We start from the raw sequence: 17,744 nt of genomic DNA, 5'->3' as shown, positions 1-17,744 counted from the left end.
TGGAGCCTGTGCGTTCCTTTCCATACAATAAAAGTACCACTGCTAGCTATATAAGGAGATGCATTTGTTCAATAAAACTCAGTATCAGAAACAACCACAACTGCCTGTCACTAATTTTCCCATCGCAATCATCAGAGGCTGACGCCGTTTCTTCAGATCCTCATTTTGCGCACCGTAGGATACCCACTCCGCAGTCCAACTGGTTCAAATTCTAGTTGCGAAGACCAAACTGTAGACGGTTTATGTACCGTATACAACACAGCTTCCAACAACACAATTTTTAAGTTTTAAGATTTGTTTGTATAATAATAACGCAATAATAATAATATAATCAAATGGGAAGGTTTTTAAACATGTTAACATCGATGGTTAGTTGAAACATCGATGTTTTTTCTCTCAAAACATCGATATCCGAAGCGCGGATTTGTCTTAGCCCACTCAACCCTCCTCTATTTAAACAGATTAACGACTTGATTTAAATGGCGGAAAATATTACTGATTGTAAATTCTTCTTTCCTCTGAAATTAAAAAAAAACCACCCTATTTTTGCTTTAAAATTATTCAATTTTCATTATTTTCGGTGGAATGTAAAAATAACACTTTGGCTTATAATAGGTTAATCGTTCTCCGTCAAGGATTGGAAACCATATTGCTTAATTTTGATGAATCGTCGAATTTTATTAGCTAGATAGAACATATAGACTATATATAGACTTTATATATATATGGATTTAATGAAACTTGTATGTCTGCCTTGCAGACCGTAGTAGTTTATGGAGAACAAAAAATAGTGCCTTTGCGAATATCTGAGATATAGGATGAGTTTTATAGGATAGTATTTAAATATCAAAACAATCTTTTGGAAACATATTATTTTGTTACCACAAAAAATATTTTATTATATTCATTTCATACTCATAATGGGTTTAAAAACATCAATGTTCAGTTACATTGATGTATTGCTGCCGACTACGCTTTTTTCCCGTTAGATCTGGCAGGATCTGCAGGAATCGCTATGGTGGACTACATAATGTGCCGCTAAAACGCTAAAACGCCTGGCGGATGCGGACAAACTATTGCCCGAAACAGCATCCACAGTCGCGGACACAGTCACGTTACAGATGAGGAACTAGCCGCTACTTCCCTAGCAAATTGGGCGGACAACCGGCCTGGCTGGACCTGGAGGCGCTAGTGCTCATCTAGTCGATCTGTCCAGCCGCAGACGCTGGCTTGACGTACACAGCCATTAAGGGTGGCCAAGAGTGGGTGGGTCCTGCTGTATGTAAACAATTTTCCCCACTTGGGCAACATCTGGTACAACACTCTGCTTATCTGCGGATCAGATGAATATGGCACTGCCACCTAGAACAAGGCTCTGGCCGAACCTGACGCCGCGGGGGATCTGCGACAAGTTCATACATCGCTGGCTTGGCATTAGTTTCGATTACTCCACCACCCAGGAGCAAACAAAGTTGCAGCAAGGATGTCCACAGTGGTTTCTACATCATCACTGAAAGAGTGAGGCATTTGCTCTGCCAGATGTACGACCGTTTTTTGGCCGATCTGTGAGTATTCCATGACTTTCTACCTTGAAATGTAATCTCTAAATCGAGCTTTGTCTATAGTTTTGTGGAGAGCACCTGTCCGCATTCCGGCTGCGGCTATGCAGATGCCTGATCAATGATCAATGCAGCAAGCTGGTGAATGCCACCGAACTGATCCGTCCACGCTGTCCTCGGATCAGTTCTTTATCGATCTACCCAAGACCGAGCGCCTGCTCTGTGGGTGGGTGGATAAGGCGGATAATGACTGGACCCTGTGTGAGGGAGGGCCTCAAGTCGCTATGCATCACTCTAGACTGAAATCGAGTATTCCAGTGCACCACAGCAGCTTTGAAAAGAAGGCCCAGGCGATGCAGTAAAATGGCGAATCCATTGCGCTACCAAAAAGGGCATTAATCTGTTCCTCCAAATACCTAAAAATACACTGTTCTAGCACTGCACCAAATGCGTTGCAAATACGGGCACCACTTTTAAAAAGTTGCATTTATCTGCAGTCCTCGGCCAACCGCATGAAGCTTCTTTAATTTGTGTCTCCCAAGCCCTTACGAGATATCGTTGTATGTAAAAAAGCGTGGAAGTGATTTTCCACTTTTTCCACTTCCTGCGGATTCTTCAAGACACTTAACTTTTATAAACAAAAATGTATTTGCAATAGTTTCAGGTAACACGGAATTGCCAGGAAATCCAATTCGTACCAAAATTATGGCACACACCGCGGTATTGGAAGATCCACGGCATGTTTCGAGTGTGCTTAGCTTGTTTTTACTGCCATAACAGGCTTAGGATGGACAATGGTGGCATCCCGGGCTCAGCTCCCTTTGAGAAACCTGCAATTGCATGGAAAAGCATGGAACAATTCAAGAGCTGAGCTGCTTCTTCCCAGCAGTCACCGCGAACAAAACAAAAACATACCCAGATAAAGCACCATTGGCACGAATCCCCAGTGGAATGTCGTTTGGACCACGCCGACGACCACTCCCAAACGCTCCTTGACTCCTTCGGATAGCTCCATTTCTTATTTAATTTATTTTTTCGATAATCAGAATCAAAGATTATGAAATGTGTCGACAGAAATCGCCAGAACGCCTGACAGTATTGGTAAACGGGTGCGACCAAAACTACCAGACTTCAAATATTAATAATTCTGTTCTGTTTTGCTGAATTTCGTAGATTTTGTGTGTTCACTTTGGTGTCTTTTTTTATAGATCAATGTCAATGTTTCGTGGCATCAGATAATTTATTTACTTTGATTGGCTGGAAATTCATTGCGAGATTGGGCAGCCCTGCATATAGAGAACAGCTGGTGTTCAACTCTATTTGACATGTGGAACGCTGCGCTTTAGAGAATTTTTATTTTGGTTTTAATTTATTCTCACCGCCAAATTAAATATTCTCGACGCAGATCGCCACGGATTGCACCTCGCAGCAGAAAGCGCCATTCAGTTTTGTCGCACCACAAAAGTAAGTGATAAGCACCTCAGTTTCTCTATCGCATTGTCATTTTCGCAGGCGACTAGAAAAAAAGACATTGAAAAATCAATTCCGTATTATGTAAGCTTCTCGGCACTCATTTAACGACAGTTTCTCTGTGTTGCAGCCGCTCATTGCCTGGCCGGACCATGAAAACGACCAATCTCGGCCTGTATGCTTTCCGTTTAACCTTCGGTCAGGTAAGCCTTCGTAAATTAAACCAGAAATACTGGAAGGTATTGTAGAAAGCGCACCAAGAACAAAATGCAAATGGGTGAACGGTGGGGCTAGGGGATTTCCGAAGTAACCCACTGAAGGCCGCCCCTACCGTACACACATACACCCACACACACACACACTCACAAATGATGGAGCTGGAGAAACTGCAGTCGGGCGACCCGTGCCGATAGTGCCTGGGCCTGGGCCTCGACCACAGGCTACGCTACTTTTACATCAGTCTCGAGGAGCAGCTGCTAAAGTGCGAGTCCCGCAGCTGGAAGTCCCGAGGAATTCGACTTTGGAGAAACAGTTCCCATTGAAGCCCCACAAAATGAAAACACTGCTGCTCCAGACGAGGGCGATGAGTTCATCCTGCAGCTGCTGCAGGACCTGGCGTAGAGCAGCAGTGGAGACCCAGCCGGCGTCTGATTTGAATCTCATCTACATGCCGGATCTTCTTTCTGGTCCTCTCACTGAACCAGAGGCTTGTACAGGGCTAGATTTTAGCTGGCTGGAGCCGAGCATTCCCGATAAGAGTGAATTCCTACGAAAATGACAAAAACTTTCTCAATATGGTTAAAGTAACCCCATCCACGTCAAACAGTAGGCCCCCTAAGAAAATTCCTGCCCCTTTGTTAGGACCAGACGACCCGGAACCCCTGGAACTGGAAGAATTCCTGGCCTTCCTAAAAACCAGGAACCCCAATTCGGCTAGAGGCCCTGATGGCATCTCGTTCAGGATGCTTCAAAAGCTACCAAGTGGGAAAAAACAAGACATTTTTGAAATTATAAATAAAGTATGGCTGAGTGGCGTCATCCCTGAAGTCTGGCGCAGGATAAAAGTGGTACCCATCCCCAAGAAGAATGCAGACCCTACTTCCTTCCAAAACCATAGGCCGATTTGTTTCATTAACACGCTGTTTAAATCCATAGAGGGGTTGATAAAGTTGAAGTTGGACGAGCACATAGCAAACTGTGACCTGCTGCCGGTCAGGTCCTATGCCTTCAGGAGAAACAGGTCCACGGCTCTTTGCATCAACGACCTTATCAACAAAGTTCTGGCGCTGAAGGCGAGGGGTTGTCAGGTTGTCGCAGCTTGCCTAGATTTACAAAGAGCGTTCGACTGCGTAAGAGTGGACACCCTCGAGCACAGGATGAGGGATATGCGGTTCAATACAAGCCTCACGGCTTGGATCTCCAGCTTCCTTAACAGACGAATTCTCATAAAGGGCAAAAGCGAGGTAGAGGTGAACAGAGGTGTTAGCCAGGGTAGCTGTCTCAGCCCAACCCTTTTTAACCTTTACACAGCCGAACTACATGATATTAACAGTCATAACTGCTTACTGTTTCAGTATGCTGATGACTTTTTCATAGTTTGTTTTCATAAAGACGTATCCATTGCGAAAGGGGTGCTGGAAGACAGTATAGATAAGTTCGAAGAAAAATGCAATAGGCTAAACCTGTCATTCAATCCGGTGAAGTCTAAAGTGATTTACTTCAGCAATCGTAGAGCTGCGCTAAATATCTCGCATCAAGGAGTTGAGATCAGACAAGTAGAGCAGATCAAATACCTAGGCAGGACTATCTCAGCAAACAACTCAGCCTCTGGTCACATTGATCTGGCCATCTCGGAATCGAACAGAAACTGTGCGTTTCTCAGATTACTCAGTGGGTGTCACTATGGTATCAGCCCCAAAAGAGGGCTTATATTTTACAAGGCATTTGTCAGAAGTAGGCTAGAGTACGCGTGCTCATCATTCTGCAACCTGTCCAAATCTTCCTTGGCCAAAATCAAATCCCACTGCAACCATCACCTCAGAAAGTCGCTGGGTCTGATAATCTGCACTCCCGTTCCTATCATATATCACATGGCAGAAGAACTTCCCCCGGACTGCAGGATGAGATTCCTGGCGGCGAAAGAGTTGGTTAAGGTGTTTGCATTTAATCTCCCAGCAAGTGAAACAGTGTCAGCAAATAGGGATTTAAACACGGGCTACGCTAAGGCATATCGGGAGTTTGGCAGCATAATAGATAGAGTTGAGGTTTTCGAGAACACAGCTTCGTTTTGCACTAAAATTAGCTCCGACTTAGAATTTTTCAAGGGTTCTGCACCCAACAAGCACGCTATAGACCAGGCAGGTATCATGCTGCTCCACGGGGAAAAGAAGGATCAGTTGACAAAGGGTGGTTTTGAAATCTATTACACGGATGGGTCAGTCGCAGATGGGCATTCCAGCGCCGCTTTCCTGCACGATAGGACAGGTTTTTTAGATAGCTATTACACGCACAAAACCCTTTCCTCGTTGTCCGCCGAGCTCCTTGCTATCGAGAAGGCATTAGACCATGCTATTTTGTACAATTTTCCTGGTGTCGCGCTCCTGACAGACAGCAGAAACGGGGCCCTCATTCTGGCGAAGAACATTCAGGATAACTCTATCGCCCACAAAATCAGAGAAAAGATCCAACAAAATCCACATCTAAGAACTGTAGAGGTTCACTACATTCCCGGACACGCTAACATCCCTCAGAACACTTCAGTTGACGCAGCAGCCAAAGAAGCCCACAGACGAGGAAAATACACAGTGGTTAAATGGAACCTTAAAGATGCTATGTGCGAAATAAACAGAATCTTAAAAGCAGAATGGGAGAGAGAATACGCCGAGTTTGCTAGTATCAAGCACCGAGGTTACTGCTCGCTTTTCCCCTCAACATCATCCAAACCGTGCTTCCTAAATAAAACTAAGCTTAAAGCCATTGACGCTAAAAGAATCAACAGACTGCTTAGTGGTAACGCATTCGATAGGCACACTCTCGCCAAAATGCATGTAGTTCCTCGTAACATATGTGATACATGCGATAGTATCGATAACGCCTCGCATTTAATTTTCAATTGTACAAAGTACAACAGCACAAGGCAAAACTTCCCATCTCTAAGAAAATATAATGATATTTAAAAATTCTTTGAAAAAGAAAACATCAGCGCGTACCAAACTCTAATTGACTTCATCGACGAAATTAATGTAAATCTATAAACAGTACTCCAACATCTTCTATTCTTTGACTTGGCAATTTCCACCTTCAAAAGGCGGGCGGCCAAATAATCCCACGCTACTCCCGGGTAGCTTGGTAACTTAAACCCTAAAAAAAAAAAAAAAAAAAAAAAAAAAAAAGAGTGAATTCCCGAATCGCGTGATAACCAAAGAAGAAATTCCGCAGCTGCCTAAAACGCTGCAGACTGCGCCTATGCTTAGTTCAAAGACTGATACCTTCAACACTGCGCCGATACTTAGTCCCAGAGCTAGGCCAAGGAGCGATCCCTTCTGCACTCCGCTGCCAAAGGCATCCACTCTGCCCCGGAAAGAAGCAAACCTTAATCCAGTGCCCTTGAAGGCGGCCTCAACACAAGCGAGAATTCCCGAGAAAGATATTCTCAGCAAGGACAACCCGTTCCTGGACGCCATAAAGCGGCATGATGTTGCGCCAACCCGCAGCTCAAAGACGACGCGCAGACGCCCAGTAGTCAGAACTGGGGCGGGCACGGCTTTGCGGGCGCAGGCGGTGATGCAGCTGCTCAAGCACCGGCAGGAGCAGGCGGTGGGAGCCGACTCGGAAGCGAAGCGCCCACCACAGCTATGAAAATTTGCAATTCTTTTTGTTTGAATAAATTTGCGAATGGAATTATGCATATGAGAATACGAGAAACGAAATCAAGTTCGTTTATTTATAAACAATTTCGCTTTGTCTTTATTTTGTGTTGCGATTTGAAGATTACGCCTGTGTGCGGCACGCCCCTAGCGCATGTTCGAGCGTGCCAGAACCAGAGCAACGATGCCGAAGAGATGTGAACTTTGGCGGCAACGAGGACAGGCTGAGTGCGTCACTGAGAGCGGCTCGGGGTTATAGGCCGCATCGGAGGCTTATCCGTGGAAATTTTGACGTCACGAGACGGACAAAGATTGCAGCACAACGGCTTCGTTAGGCCAGTGGTGAGAATGAGATCAGCTGTCCCTATCTAATCAGCTATTACATCGACCCCAGGCCACTCTCGTTTAATCAGTTGAATGAACGTGTTTGGGCCTGTGTGTGGGGTAATCGGTGGCATGAACCGGTTGACAACGGCCCCGGTCGCAGTTTCTTTGCTTCGTAGTAGAAATTATAGTGCCAATTATATAGCGGCACTTGTTTGTTTGGCCTTCTAAAAATACTCGTATCTACAAAATTTAGAGAGCCGTGTGAGATGGTACCGCTTCTAATCGTGTTTTTTCTAATCTCTTGTAGGCGCCGCCGCTATCTGCGCAGGCCTCGACGAACTGCAGCCATGCGTACACCACGAGCTCGTCCAGCTCCAACCGTGTGGTGGCGCGGCGCTTTTCGGCATCGCCCTCTCCTCGTTCAGCCTGAAGCAGCTGCTGGCCAAGAAGCACAGCAAGCACAATGCCCTTCGCAAGTTTTAAAGAGGAGGATGTCCCTGCCGAAACAGACGGAAACGATGTTGGGCTAACATCGGAAGCAAAGGAGTAGCGAGGAGGCCAGCCGCCATGTCCTGTAGTAATACAATCTGCCATTATATATCCATTATCCATTATCATTACAACATTCACACTGTACATTTCTTAAGTTAAGTCACCCGATCGCAAAACTCAACAACAGGCATGACCGCGAGGCAGTTTATTTTGTACCAACTTTTGTTTAAATGCTGCATCTATAACATGCATATATTGTAGCTATACTTTCTATACTGTTCAGACCACTCGCAGCGTTTTCGCATGCAGCGCCAACAAGGAATACAATTTGTGATAATCGTGTAGTTTATGAAAAGAAACAGAAGGATGTACGATTGAGGATGATAGAAAATTTCTAAATTTCCGCTTACCATTTGATTTTTTGACCCCCTTTGAGTTTTTACATATGTATATTTATATATATTTAGTTACAAATTGTATGTAAATTGGAAGCAACTAAAACCAGAGAAGCGACTAAGTAGGAAGGAATATACTCGTACATACATTATTGACGCCGTTGGACAGTGAATCGCTGAATCGCAGGCTGTGTGCGCTTCAGGTGCAACAGTATCCAATCAACAAATTAGTCTTAGTTCCATATTCTAATAAATGCAATTTATTCAATATGGAATGTCTCGTTTATTATATATTTATATATATATTACTGTTTTATTCAGATATCCCTTAGTACTATTTAATAACAACTTAACAACAACTTAATCGATGGCCTGTGAGAACATAACAAAGTTGATCGAACAGAGGCATTATATTGCGTATCGAATAATAATGCTTTGATAAAACTTAGTCTCATTAAACCTATTATACATATGTATATATGTACATTTAATCGAATAAGTCCGACGGGAAATGGAGCAGAGATCTTTTAGAGAGGTAACACCTCTTAAAACATAACAAAACACAAATCTTCATAAACTGATGATTTATAAAAATACCTCACATTGATGTATCGAAATAATTGAATGTGTTCGCAGCTTCGATTAAAGTCGATCGAAACCTTACTATGTGGCATCTTGTTTATGGGAACTCTGCCTTTGTATAATTTTAATCCAAGTTGGTGTTATCTATGACATCAGGATCGATGGATATGGTGGGTGTACGCTAGGTGTAATTGTGATCCAGGTTGGTCGCAACGATGACCTCGAACAGATGGGACATGACCTGCTCTGTTGCGCTCCGCTGGGCAGTCTGCTTCGTTGCGCTCGCGGTTCGGTTCCGCGCACTGGCTTCCCACTACTGCATTGTCCGCTCAGAGGGTAATGGATAGTTCCTTCTCAGCAGCATGTTGTAGACACTTCTGCTGGCCGCATACAGATTATGCGCTTCTATTAGGTCCGCCCTGGGCCACACGATACGCCTGTCATTCTGAATCTTTTCGATTTTCTCCGGGGAGAAGATCCTCTCCAAATTTGTAAGGAGTTGTCCATAGCGCTCATTCGATTTGTTCAGCTGCCGTTGCAGTCTCTCCGTGTCCCTTTCGCTGGTATGGATGGACAGATTCATTATTAAGTTGTCCCGTTTCAGTTCAGAGCTGCAAAAACAGTGAAATTAAATTGGGATATGCAATGGTTTTGAGCCCTACTTTTCCTTCTCCAAGACCTTAAGGTAGCCATCGGCGTCCACGACCTGTACTTGCAGACACTCCTCCGCAGGCAGTTCATCAAATTCGTAATCACTCTCCGACTCCTCTGGCTGGTTCCTGGCAGGCTCTTTATCGTATTGCACCATTCGAGTTTCTTCCTTTGTCTCTGGTGGGAGCAAATGCTCCTCAACTATTTCTAAATCCATATCTTGATGCGATTGCAGGCTGGGCACAGCTTCTGGCTTTAGTTTGAGGGGCGTCAGATATCCACAGACCCCCCGATCCAGCCGCAAATCCCTTTCGAAATCCTCCATTTCAAAGTGCTCCAAGCAAATGCGCTCCACTGGGTATTTATGTCGTCAATTCGGCGGCAGAAGAGGGTCCACTGAAGGCCATCTTTGAATCGCTGGGAAATCTGAAGGAGCTCTGTCTTCTTCCCGTCAGGCGGGTCCTGCACTCCTCGACGGCGCAAAACATATTCGTGTTGGTATTAAAACGGATTTTCTATTTCTATTTATCAGTTCTTTCGATACATTCGTCGAAGACGGACGTGTCGCGCATTGAAGTTTCTAAATAATCGCAAAGTGCATTCTGTGTGCTTATCTCGCACGAGAATCTATTTTTAGACACTGCGTAGCGGTGTCGGTAACACGAGAACAACAAAGAACAGTAAGCGAAGTAAGCTGTCGTACAGCGGGCAAGCTTTTGCCCTCGCCCTGCGCGCAGCCGCAAACGAAGGGCAACAAAAGCTCAACTTTTCTTAGCAGCAAGAATTCTTGATGCTAGGCAATCACAAATTTGTAACAAGCAAATTTCGTGAAGTGCCAAAAAATGGACGTAGACTCACCTGATCATTCCCAGCTTAGTGATAAGCTTTCAGCGACTGATAAGATGAGGAAAATAGCTGGTGCACCTGCAGAATTGCGTGCCAGCTTGGCTAAAGACCTATATAAGGCAATTGGAACGCCTAACTACAATAGTAGCTTGATCGCAACGACTACAAGCACTATTACCACGAGCACACTATCTTTTTCAACAGGGAAATGTCCAGCGAATTACTCAATGGCAAATACCGTAACTGGCAGCATATGTTCAGTACCGAGCATCTCGAGAGCTGAGGCGTCTACTTCAAGCTTAGCCAAAAAAGTATCCCAAGGAAAAGATTGTACCTTTCAGATGCCGATGGTCTCTATTAGTAAAAAGCAAAAAAGAGCTGATAAAGTCTCAAAAACAATTCAAAAAAATACACACCCAGCTATTCCAAAAAATCACCCATTCAAGGGCCGCCAAAATTGTACACCTGTTACTACCCCTTCAGTAGCACTTCTAAATAATCCCTATGCAGCGCTATCTGAAGAAGCTGAATCTGTCATGGAACTGGACGAAGAAGAGCAACATGGGCTAGTAGCAAACGAAGCTAGCAATGAGCAGCAGCCAAGCATAGTGCCTAAGCCTCCAGCTATTTGCGTGCCGCAAGTGAATAAAATGGACAAACTCGAAGATGCCCTCAATTCTGTAATTCCAGCTGATGAGTATGACATTCGCACATCCAGATTTGGAGTTTAGCGTTTATATGCAAAAAATTCCCAAGCTTTTCGAACAGTTATTGATATGCTGACAAAGCAAAACTGTGAATTCTGGCACCATCAGTTGAGAGAGGATACGCCGTACAGATTGATTATTCGAGATATCCATCCAAATGTACCAAAACACTTAATTGAGCACACGTTCACCGACAAGGGTTTCACAGTCATAACCATCACTGCCCCAGGAAGCCAAACTGGCGTAATATTGAAGTAAATGAAGAGGATGATCATGAAATAAATAACTTAAAAACAAGACAGAGTATGTTCTACGTGAACCTAAAGAAAACACCAAATATTGCAGAGGCACTTAAGATTACTCAAATTGGAAGGCACAGAGTAACAGTAATTAAGGCAAAGCACAGTAAAGAATTGGTGCAGTGCTTTAGATGCCAAGATTTTGGACATACGCGAAACTACTGCCTTAAAAAGCCAGTCTGTGGAAAATGCTCTGGCGACCACTATACTGGATCAAAATCGTGCGAACTAAGTCTTAGTAACAAATCCATTTGTGCAAGATCACCTATCTAGCTATAAAAGTTGTTCAGTCCGAATTGAACTGAGCAAGAAGCTTAAGCCGATAGCCAGACTACCAGAAGATGAAATGCCTGCCAGTAGCAAAAATAAAAAAAAAAAATCACCCAGTCGGATCGCAAGTCATCTCAAATGCCAATGTGAGGAGTGGGTTCTCCTATGCAGACATAACAAGACCGCGTGCAGAGAAAAATATTAACGTGAACACATTACATGACAGCTCCCGGTTGTTTAATGGTGCTGAAGATCAACATTTTAGTAGCAAGTTCAAAATATTAGAAAAAGCTATAAACGACCTTAATAATAGAATGGATCAAATGTTCAAACTAATACAGGATACGATGGAGGGAAACAAAGCCTTCCGCGACCTGGTACAGAAGCTTATTTCAAAATGAACAAGCTTCAATTAAAAATCGGATTATGGAATGCACGAGGGCTAGTCAAGAACATTGAAGAACTTAGACTTTTCCTTAATGCTAATAAAATCGATGTAATGTTGATAACAGAGACACATATGCGCCCTGGTCGGAGAGCATTCGTACCAGGATACGATCAATATTACGCTGATCATCCCAGTGGAACATCGAAAAGTGGCTCTGCTCTGTTCATACGATCGTCCATTGCCCATACTCAGAACGAACCTACGTCCAGGATAAACATACAAGTTGCCAGCGTGAGTGTGCCGACTAATGTTGGATGCATCAAGATCTCCTCAATATACCTGCCACCCAACCAACCTTGGAGTACAACTGATTTTGAGCAACTTTTTCTTAGCCTGGGGAACAGATTCATCGCAGGCGGTGACTTTAACGCAAAGCACCCATGGTGGGGTATCGTCAGATCATGCTGTCGAGGGAAGCGATTGCAAGAGGCCATCGTCAGTAGCACATGCGAAATCCTTGCCACTGGCGAGGCAACTTTCTTCTCATACAACCCTCGCCTTACACCTTCTGCTCTCGACTTTTTCATTGTCAACGGGATTGCGCAAAACAAGCTGTCAGTCGAAATTAAATATGAACTCTCCTCGGATCACCTGCCAATTGTAGCATCAGTGCATCATTCTCCTCAAATCAAAACTATGAAGCAACAAATTCTCCCTCGAGGCTCTTGCGTTGAAGTATTTCAAGCCGAACTAGATAGTAGGATCAACCTCAACACGGAAATAAAAAGTCCCGATGATATAGAAGATGCAATCTCGATATTTATGAGAAACGTAATATTGGCTGCATCTTCTGCTGCGCCTGTAAACCAATGTTCACCAAGCCAACGACGACAAGATACTCTTCCCCAAGTGCCGTAGCACTCCTGCGCCTGAAAAGAAGAGTAAGAAGAGAGTATGCGAGAACGGGTGATACTCGAGTTCATCAAATCTACTTGAGACTATCAAACCGTTTGCAAAAGGTTCTTGCAAAAGTCAAGCAGACGAGCATTGATAACATTTTAGAAAAAGCTGGCCCCGATGCATCTTTCAACTATACTCTCTGGAAGCTTACAAGCCGATTTAAAAGAGTAGTCATGCCTAAATCGCCAATTAAAAATCCACCAGGCGGTTGGTGCTACTCCAGTCAGCAAAAGGCTGATATCTTCGCAGACAGTTTAGAGCAAAGATTTAAGCCATTTAATCTTACGTCTGCTGTTACACGAAGGGCCGTCGAGCTACAATTGGAAATGCCATTTCAAATGTCCTTGCCAGCAAGCCCAGTCACATTTCAAGAGGTGGTGCAGCAAATTAAGAAGCTGAAGGCCAAAAAATCCCCTGGTGAGGACCTGCTGCACAACAGGACTTTAAAACTACTGCCTAAAAAAGCCCTGCTATTTTTAGTGCTGCTCCTCAACAGCATTCTTAGGATAGGACACTTTCCTACCTGCTGGAAGATAGCGCTAATCTCCATGGTACCTAAGCCAGAAAAACAACACACAGAAGTCGATGGCTACAGACCAATTAGCCTGCTCTCAGCGCTAGGGAAGATGGCGGAAAAAATGATACTGAACCGCATCATGCAGCTTGAACCTGTAAAGCAAAGAATTCCAAAGTGGCAGTTTGGATTTAGACAAGGTCACGGCACGCCAGAACAACTTCATCGAGTGGTCAACTTCGCGCTTGATGCAATGGAGCAAAAAATGTATTCGGTAGCTGTGTTTATGGACATTCAACAAGCGTTTGACAGGGTGTGGCATGATGGCCTCCTCTTTAAGCTGAGAAACATATTGCCGCCGCAGCTATTCCAGCTGGTGAGTAGCTTTCTAATGGACAGAAGTTTTAGAGTTGTTGTAAATGGAGCAAAATCATCGAAGCGCCCAATCTGTGCAGGCGTCCCACAAGGCAGCGTTCTTGGACCAACGTTATATACCCTATATACAGCCGATATGCCTTCTTCAAGGGTAATAACTGGGTTGGACGAGGACGATGTGTTGATAGCAACCTACGCGGATGACACTGCAGTGCTGACCAGAAGTGCAAGCATAAATCTAGCTACGGATGCTCTGCAACAATATGTGAGCAGCTTTGAGGTCTGGGCTCAGAAATGGAACATAGGCATCAACAGCAGCAAATGTGCTAATGTTACTTTTGCTACGAGAACACTTTCTTGCGGAGGCATTAATATGCTGGGCTCCACACTTACCTACGCACAAGAGCTCGTACAAATACCTGGGTGTTGTACTCGACAGGTCACTAAATTTCAAAACCCATACTACCATGGTTCGACAGTCTGTGATGGCGAAAGCGGGAAAGATGGCGTGGCTACTTGCACCAAGAAATAAGCTATCGCTGTACAGCAAAGTCACGATATACAAGTCCATCCTCAGCCCCATATGGAAATACGAACTTCAAGTTTACGGCATCGCGTCAAAAACCAACTTAAATAAAATTAGAGTTGCTCAGTCAAAAATTCTACGACGAATATGCAATGCTCCATGGTACATACGAAACAGCGACATCGAGAGGGACCTAAAGGTTCCCAAAGTGGGCGATGTTATACAATTACATGCAGCAAGGTACTTGCAACGACTTGGTGGTCACCCTAATGCGCTAGCCAGACGTCTAATTAACCCGCCAAGGAAAAAAAGACTCAAAAGGAGTCATCCACTGGATCTCCCTACTAGATCCATCCTATAACATCTCATTAACTTTTTGTAAATATTGTAAATAATGTATGTACCTACTCCATATATGTAACATTAAGTTTAAGTATGTATCTCCTGTGATCAATTGTTTTTCCCCTTAAATGTAAAACTAGATTAAGTTGCCACGAAAGGTAGCAGTAAACTTGTTTACAATATAATACAAATTTTCCACATGAAAAAAAAAAAAAATATTTCTATTTATATTTTATATTTTTATATTTTCTATTGCACTCTTTTGGGCTCCAGTAACGTCAGCTGTGCGGGCGAGCAGTGTTGGGCAACGGTGCGGCAACGTCAAAACCATATGAAAAAAACCATAAAAAACCATTCCACAAATGGGTGACGTGCCCGTGTCATCAGTCGACAATTGTTATTATATTTGGTTAACTGGAAACGGCCAAGCCACTGGCCAGCTAAATCAAATGCAGTAGACGCCTCCCCGGGGAACAACGGAGCACACAGATTGATTGTTTTTCGCTAGTGGCGACAGGCACAGGTGGTACGACAGAGAAGAATGGGTATCAACGTCAGCCGGACGGCGGACCTGGGGTCCAACGAGTGGCTGCAGCGGTTCGTTGGGCGACACCACATTGCACACGATGACGAGGCCTTCTGGAACGGACTTTTTAACTACAACATTGTGTTGCCGGAGAACAGGTGCGTACTGGGCGGGTGCTGGAAGTGTGTAAACGTCATCAAGTGGTCTGGTTAACGTTTCTTCGTTTTTTTCAGCCAGGACCAGCTAAACCTGGACAGCCGGCTGGAGACGCTATGTAAGTCGTTCATCGGTAATAATCTGAAGACTGGCAACTTCGGCTCCCTGGTCACTGTGTTCCTGGAAAAGACCAGCGAGCTGCTGTCGCTGTCTGACCAAGAGAGCAACATGCATGCGTGGCAGACCTTCAATGCCCTCTTCATCATTCGCACCTTGGTCAAGTACATCAATGAAACGGGCTCCGAGTTCCAGCTGCTGCAGCACTTCGAGGCGCTGCCCAGCGCAGAGCTTGTGCAGCTTTTTGAGCTGCAGCAACAGACGCCAGCGGAGAGTGCCACCATTGCCATCGAGGCCACAGAGCAGGCAGCGGCTGCCGCCGCATCAGCACCTGTCTTCGTGGACGGCGCCAAGTTCGAGACCTTTATTGATGCCTTGGTGAACCTGATCGTAGTGATACCCGTCAAGGAGTTCACCTACCACTTGCACCTGGAGGCCGTCAATATGCTTATCACGCTGCTGTCGGTGCATCTGTTTGCGCAGCAGCCCACGGAGAAATCGATAGTCTTTCGCACGGTCTTCAAGTGCCAGCACGCCAACGTGCTGATGTCGGCCCTGCTGCACTTTGTGGCGCGCATGGTGGAGGTGCCGCATACCATGTTCGGCTCCAGCTCAGCAGGCTCCATCGTCTTCGGCATCGCTGAATCGCTGCTATCCATCTTCACGTTCCGCAAGCAGCAGGATGTGCTGAAGACAAGCAACGCCGTTGGCGGAGAGCTCTTGCAGCAATTTCGCACCCACTATCCGCTGGCCAACCAGAGTCTACTGCTCATCCTTATACTGACAAACCACTGCACGGACCAGGAGAATGCCTATCGCGCCAGTCTCTTTGGCTGCGCCGACTCCAAGGATTCGCCCAAGCAGGGAACGGTGTCCTTCCAGATTGACTTCTCGGCCGTGTACGAGACACTTTGCCGCATTGTCACCATTGACCAGGCCACGCTGCTGCTCTATCTGCTGCTCCATCGGAATGAGCGCTTCTACAGGTTCGTCATGCAGCAGCAAGACCTGGAACAGTTGGTCATCCCCATTCTGCAGACTCTGTACAATGCCCCCGACAGCAACTCCCATCACATATACATGTCACTGATTGTACTCCTCATTCTGAGCGAAGACGAGGGCTTCAATAAGAACGTGCACACAATTGTATGTTGTACCTGTCACATGTTCTCCTCCCATCCCATCTTATCCGCGTGCTATTTCCATACTGTTTCCAGATGCTGAAGAATATCACGTGGTACACGGAGCGCAGCATATCGGAGATATCGCTAGGCGGCATTCTCATCCTGATCGTCATCCGCACCATACAGTACAACATGCTGAAGATGCGCGACAAGTACTTGCACACCAATTGCCTGGCAGCTCTAGCCAACATGTCCGGACACTTCCGCGCCCTCCATCCATATGTGGCGCAACGCTTGGTCTCGCTGTTCGAGACGCTGGCACGGAAGCACACGCGGCTGGATGCCCAGCTCAAGGAGCCAGCCGACAGCGCCGTGTTTGTTAATGTCGTCACTACGGCCGAGGATATGCTTCAAGACCTGAGCGTACTGGAGGAGGTGCTGCGCATGGTATTGGAAATCCTCAACTCCTGCCTTACAAATCAGCTTGTGTATTGTCCAAACCTGGTCTACACGCTGCTGTACAAGCGCAGTGTCTTTGAGGGCTTCCGCAGTCAACACGCTTTCCAGGATGTCGTCCAGAATATCGACATGGTTAGTTATACTCTTTAAAAACATATTCAATTAAAATGATTTATCCCTTTCCCTTTTCAGGTGGTGGGCTTCTTCTCATCTCGTTTGCAGCGCGTGCAAGAGCAGCGCGGCGAACTGGGGGTCAATGAGGTGCTCGAGGTGATATCGAAAGGTGCCAGCCAATGGTCCAGCGATCGGCTGAGGGTAAGTGAGCCTTTAAGCCAATGAGAGAGATATGTGCCTCATGAGTTTTTATCGCTTATTATTGCAGAAGTTTCCTGATCTTAAGTTTAAGTACGTTGAGGAGGATGCACCCGAGGAGTTCTTCATTCCATATGTCTGGACGCTGGTCTGCAAGTATGGCTGCGTGCACTTCAGCTCGGAGAGCATAAAGACCGTCACCACGGACATTGCCTGCTAATATTTGTCCACGCTCCCCACGCACACTCTTCTTCTATCCATGAAGCATATCTGATCTATGTGTATGTCATCTACTAAGACAGAGCCTGTCTCGCACCTATGTATGCCTAATGCACTAATTCAAGCCAAAAGGTCAAACTGTTGTATCGAAAGAAAAACGAAAAACACATCTCGAACGTTGACGATAAATGGAAACAAAGCTAGACAAGCGATCTAATGATAATAAATAGAGCAAGTAACGCTATTGTATGTTAACCGTCAA

General features: G+C 45.2%; 3 protein-coding genes and 1 pseudogene across 3 annotated transcripts; 2 read left to right on the top strand and 2 right to left on the bottom strand.

Annotated features, from left to right (window-relative positions):
* Positions 1-2,188: 2,188 nt before the first annotated feature.
* LOC117190131 (mitochondrial import receptor subunit TOM7 homolog) lies at positions 2,189-2,660 on the bottom strand. The gene is made up of 2 exons (XM_033395213.1): positions 2,475-2,660; positions 2,189-2,389 (listed from the first exon to the last, which is right to left on the bottom strand). Exons 1-2 carry the CDS (start codon positions 2,572-2,574, stop codon positions 2,325-2,327), a joined length of 165 nt encoding a protein of 54 aa, XP_033251104.1. The 5' UTR covers positions 2,575-2,660; the 3' UTR covers positions 2,189-2,324.
* A 483-nt stretch (positions 2,661-3,143) lies between these two features.
* Positions 3,144-8,377, top strand: LOC117190130 (annotated as a pseudogene).
* A 69-nt stretch (positions 8,378-8,446) lies between these two features.
* On the bottom strand, positions 8,447-10,911 carry LOC117190129. Its single transcript, XM_033395212.1, has 2 exons — positions 9,354-10,911; positions 8,447-9,302 (listed from the first exon to the last, which is right to left on the bottom strand). Exons 1-2 carry the CDS (start codon positions 9,665-9,667, stop codon positions 9,005-9,007), a joined length of 612 nt encoding a protein of 203 aa, XP_033251103.1. The 5' UTR covers positions 9,668-10,911; the 3' UTR covers positions 8,447-9,004.
* A 3,993-nt stretch (positions 10,912-14,904) lies between these two features.
* LOC108159719 (dymeclin) lies at positions 14,905-17,744 on the top strand. The gene is made up of 5 exons (XM_017293240.2): positions 14,905-15,253; positions 15,329-16,514; positions 16,586-17,083; positions 17,144-17,266; positions 17,334-17,744. Exons 1-5 carry the CDS (start codon positions 15,111-15,113, stop codon positions 17,481-17,483), a joined length of 2,100 nt encoding a protein of 699 aa, XP_017148729.2. The 5' UTR covers positions 14,905-15,110; the 3' UTR covers positions 17,484-17,744.

Source organism: Drosophila miranda (genome assembly GCF_003369915.1).
Source record: "Drosophila miranda strain MSH22 chromosome Y unlocalized genomic scaffold, D.miranda_PacBio2.1 Contig_Y1_pilon, whole genome shotgun sequence".
Classification (NCBI taxonomy): domain Eukaryota; kingdom Metazoa; phylum Arthropoda; class Insecta; order Diptera; family Drosophilidae; genus Drosophila; species Drosophila miranda.
This window is presented reverse-complemented; position numbering and strand designations above follow the sequence as displayed.

Coding starts and splice junctions, on each gene's coding strand:
- LOC117190131 (XM_033395213.1), bottom strand. CDS start 2,574: ATGGAGCTATCCGAAGGAGTCAAGGAGCGTTTGGGAGTGGTCGTCGGC. Junction 2,390..2,474: donor GCCAATGGTGCTTTATCTGG/GTATGTTTTTGT, acceptor ATGCAATTGCAG/GTTTCTCAAAGGGAGCTGAG.
- LOC117190129 (XM_033395212.1), bottom strand. CDS start 9,667: ATGGAGGATTTCGAAAGGGATTTGCGGCTGGATCGGGGGGTCTGTGGA. Junction 9,303..9,353: donor AAGGTCTTGGAGAAGGAAAA/GTAGGGCTCAAA, acceptor CTGTTTTTGCAG/CTCTGAACTGAAACGGGACA.
- LOC108159719 (XM_017293240.2), top strand. CDS start 15,111: ATGGGTATCAACGTCAGCCGGACGGCGGACCTGGGGTCCAACGAGTGG. Junction 16,515..16,585: donor ATAAGAACGTGCACACAATT/GTATGTTGTACC, acceptor TACTGTTTCCAG/ATGCTGAAGAATATCACGTG. Junction 17,084..17,143: donor TCGTCCAGAATATCGACATG/GTTAGTTATACT, acceptor TTCCCTTTTCAG/GTGGTGGGCTTCTTCTCATC.